Here is a 2,577-nt window from a genome sequence, read left to right as displayed (position 1 = left end):
ATATATATATATATATATATATATATATATACGACAGGCTTCTTTCAGCTTCCGTCTACCAAATTCACTCACAAGGCTTTAGAGGGCCGAAGCTATAGTAGAAGACACTTGCCCAAGATGCCCCGCAGTGGGACTGAACAAAGAACTATGTGGTCGTGGGGCAAGCTTCATACTACACAGTCACGCCTGCGCCGAAATATAAGCATTTTTATTGCGCATAAATTTTAACAGCAAAATCTTATATGGACCCCTTTGGGTCATCGAGCCCCTGGTCGAGAACCATCCTTCTAAAACCTTTGAGAGCGAATTCAACGCCTTTAAATCACTCTCTATCGTCTTAAAAAGAGAAAAAGGAAGAGCATATTGAGACGTACAGTCTTAGATAATAAGGTAAACAGGTGAAGGTTACGGTTGGAATGTCGTTGATCACAAGGTCTATTCGATCAAGTTTGACCCGCAGCTGTATAATAACAGTAGGAAACTACTTTTTAATCACTATTATTAGTAAAAAACATAAAAAGGACTGTTGCCATCGTTACTTGAACATTGTCCGAAGTGAAATAAAGTAATATAAAGAAGAAAAAAAAACGTGGTGGGGGAAGGAGAAGAATGAAGCAAAATAGAAAGAAAGAAAGAAAGAAAACGAGAAAAAGAAAACGAGAAAGAAAGAAGGAAAGAAGAACCGTCAAATAGAAAATCGTTACGAGAATAGTTTTTGAAGTTGTCTTTAGATGATAAAAAAATAATGAAACAAAACAAAGCACAGCTACAACTGAGAAGAGATCGACTAAACTGTAGTAGTAGTAGTAGTAATAGTAGCAGTAGTAGTAGTGGTAGAAGTAGTAGTAGCAGCAGCAGTAATAGTAGTTGTAGCAGTAAGAGGAGGAGAGGGAAGTGGAGCAGCTGCAGTAGTGGTGGTTACGGTGGCCGTCGATGTGGCGGTAACAATGGTGTTAATGGTAGTGTTAGTAGTGGTGGTTGTGGTGGCGGCCACAATAGTGGTGGTAGTGATAGTGGTGGAGGTGATGATAATGGCGGAGGTGATAGTAGTGGTGGTCGTAGCGCCGTTGGTTTCGGAGGAGGAGGTAGTGACAGTGGTAGTGGCTGTGATAGGTAAGTGTTTTAGACTACTTAATTTGTAAATTGAAGATTTCAAAGCCAGATTTGTTCTACTATATCTCTCTATCTATCTATCTATGTTCCTATATATGTATCTATCTATCTATCTATCTATCTATCTCTAGATGAACAATGGACCTAGTTGAAAGGTCTCTGGGATACTTGATTGCTTCATCAAAAATCTCAAGTTCAAAGCCAAAAAGCCAGGTCTTCCGCTGCAGCAGGCAGGTTATCTAGCTGGCTGGCTGGCTGGCTGGCTGGTTGGCTGGTTAGTTGGTTGACTGTCTTGCTGTCTGACAAACTGAGGTGTTAGTATTTTCTACTACAGAGCTCGTGAGAACAAGATTTCAAAGCCGTTCTTTTATGAGCATTGACCTGGAACTAGCTCAGGTTATCACAGTACAGCGATCATTTCGTTGTTATATAACGCTGTATATTCTTTATCTAGTTTCAGAATAAAGTGGCTTTGTTGAGACGCTGCTTCCAAGGAGTTTTAGTAAATCATAATGACCTCTGTTTCAGTCTAGTACTTATTTTATCGATCTCCATCGAAAGACCAAGTTACCGTTTGACATAAAGCAATGCAGCAATCGAAGCGTCGCTAACCACACACACACACACACACACACACACACATTTATACATATATATACATATATATACGTGACGTTCCTTGGTAGACAGATATGATAAGAGGGACAAGCCTTTCGAGATCAAGTCAAAGCAGAATCAGAAGACTGAATTTTAAATGAGCCAGAACAAAATTCTGGAGGAGACTTGTATTTGCATAAAACAAAACTTAGCCACATGCATACAACGCATTAACGGTTCACTTCTTTAATTCAAACTATGACTATTTGAGCCAAAACATTCAATTTTTCGCTCAGACAAAGGTCGCACAGCATTTTTGATTTGAAGCTCCCGTTTCTTCAGCCAAGTCCTCATGAATTCAAAATTACCTGGTCTTTTATGGACAGAGCTCAACCATACTGGAATAGGATGCTTCAAATCAAAGATGCAGTGTGACCTTTGTCTAAGCGAAAAATAAAAAATATTGCACCTTCGCAGGCGTGGCTGTGTGGTAAGAAGTTTGCTTCCCAGGCATACGGTTCCAGGTACTTGCACCTTGGACAAGTACCTACTATTATAACCTCTAGCTAACAAAAGCCTTGTGAGTGGATTTGGTAGACGGAAACTGAAAGAAGCCTGTCGTGTATATATAAGACTTTCCGTATTCCTGAGCGTCATACTAATACATCCTTTTGTTATTTACACCACCTGTCCTCGTCTGTTGTTGTTTTTTCGTACATTCTCCCATATATATATATATATATATATATATATATGTATATGTGTGTATGTCTTCTAACACCGCCTAACAAACGGTGTTGGTGTGTTTACGTCCCCGTAACATAGCGGCTCGGCCAAAGGTATCGATAGAATAAGTACCAGGATTTT

The 2,577-nt window shown here is 39.6% G+C and overlaps 2 protein-coding genes across 7 annotated transcripts in view; one reads left to right on the top strand and one right to left on the bottom strand.

Annotated features, from left to right (window-relative positions):
• The window catches only part of LOC106874846 (uncharacterized), a 719,848-nt gene that overhangs the window by 582,227 nt on the left and 135,044 nt on the right, over window positions 1-2,577 (bottom strand). The window lies entirely within an intron of this gene.
• Window positions 501-2,577, top strand: part of LOC128248348 (loricrin-like) — a 53,499-nt gene continuing 51,422 nt past the window's right edge. For both annotated transcript variants that reach the window (XM_052969404.1, XM_052969403.1), the window contains exon 1: window positions 501-1,113. In XM_052969404.1, coding sequence (XP_052825364.1) covers window positions 746-1,113 — 368 coding nt within the window. In that variant the 5' untranslated portion in view covers window positions 501-745. The remainder of the gene's footprint in view (window positions 1,114-2,577) is intronic.

Source organism: Octopus bimaculoides, chromosome 7, assembly GCF_001194135.2.
Source record: "Octopus bimaculoides isolate UCB-OBI-ISO-001 chromosome 7, ASM119413v2, whole genome shotgun sequence".
NCBI classification, from domain to species: domain Eukaryota; kingdom Metazoa; phylum Mollusca; class Cephalopoda; order Octopoda; family Octopodidae; genus Octopus; species Octopus bimaculoides.
Note: the sequence above shows the minus strand (reverse complement) of the source record. Positions and strands in the feature narration are given on the sequence as shown.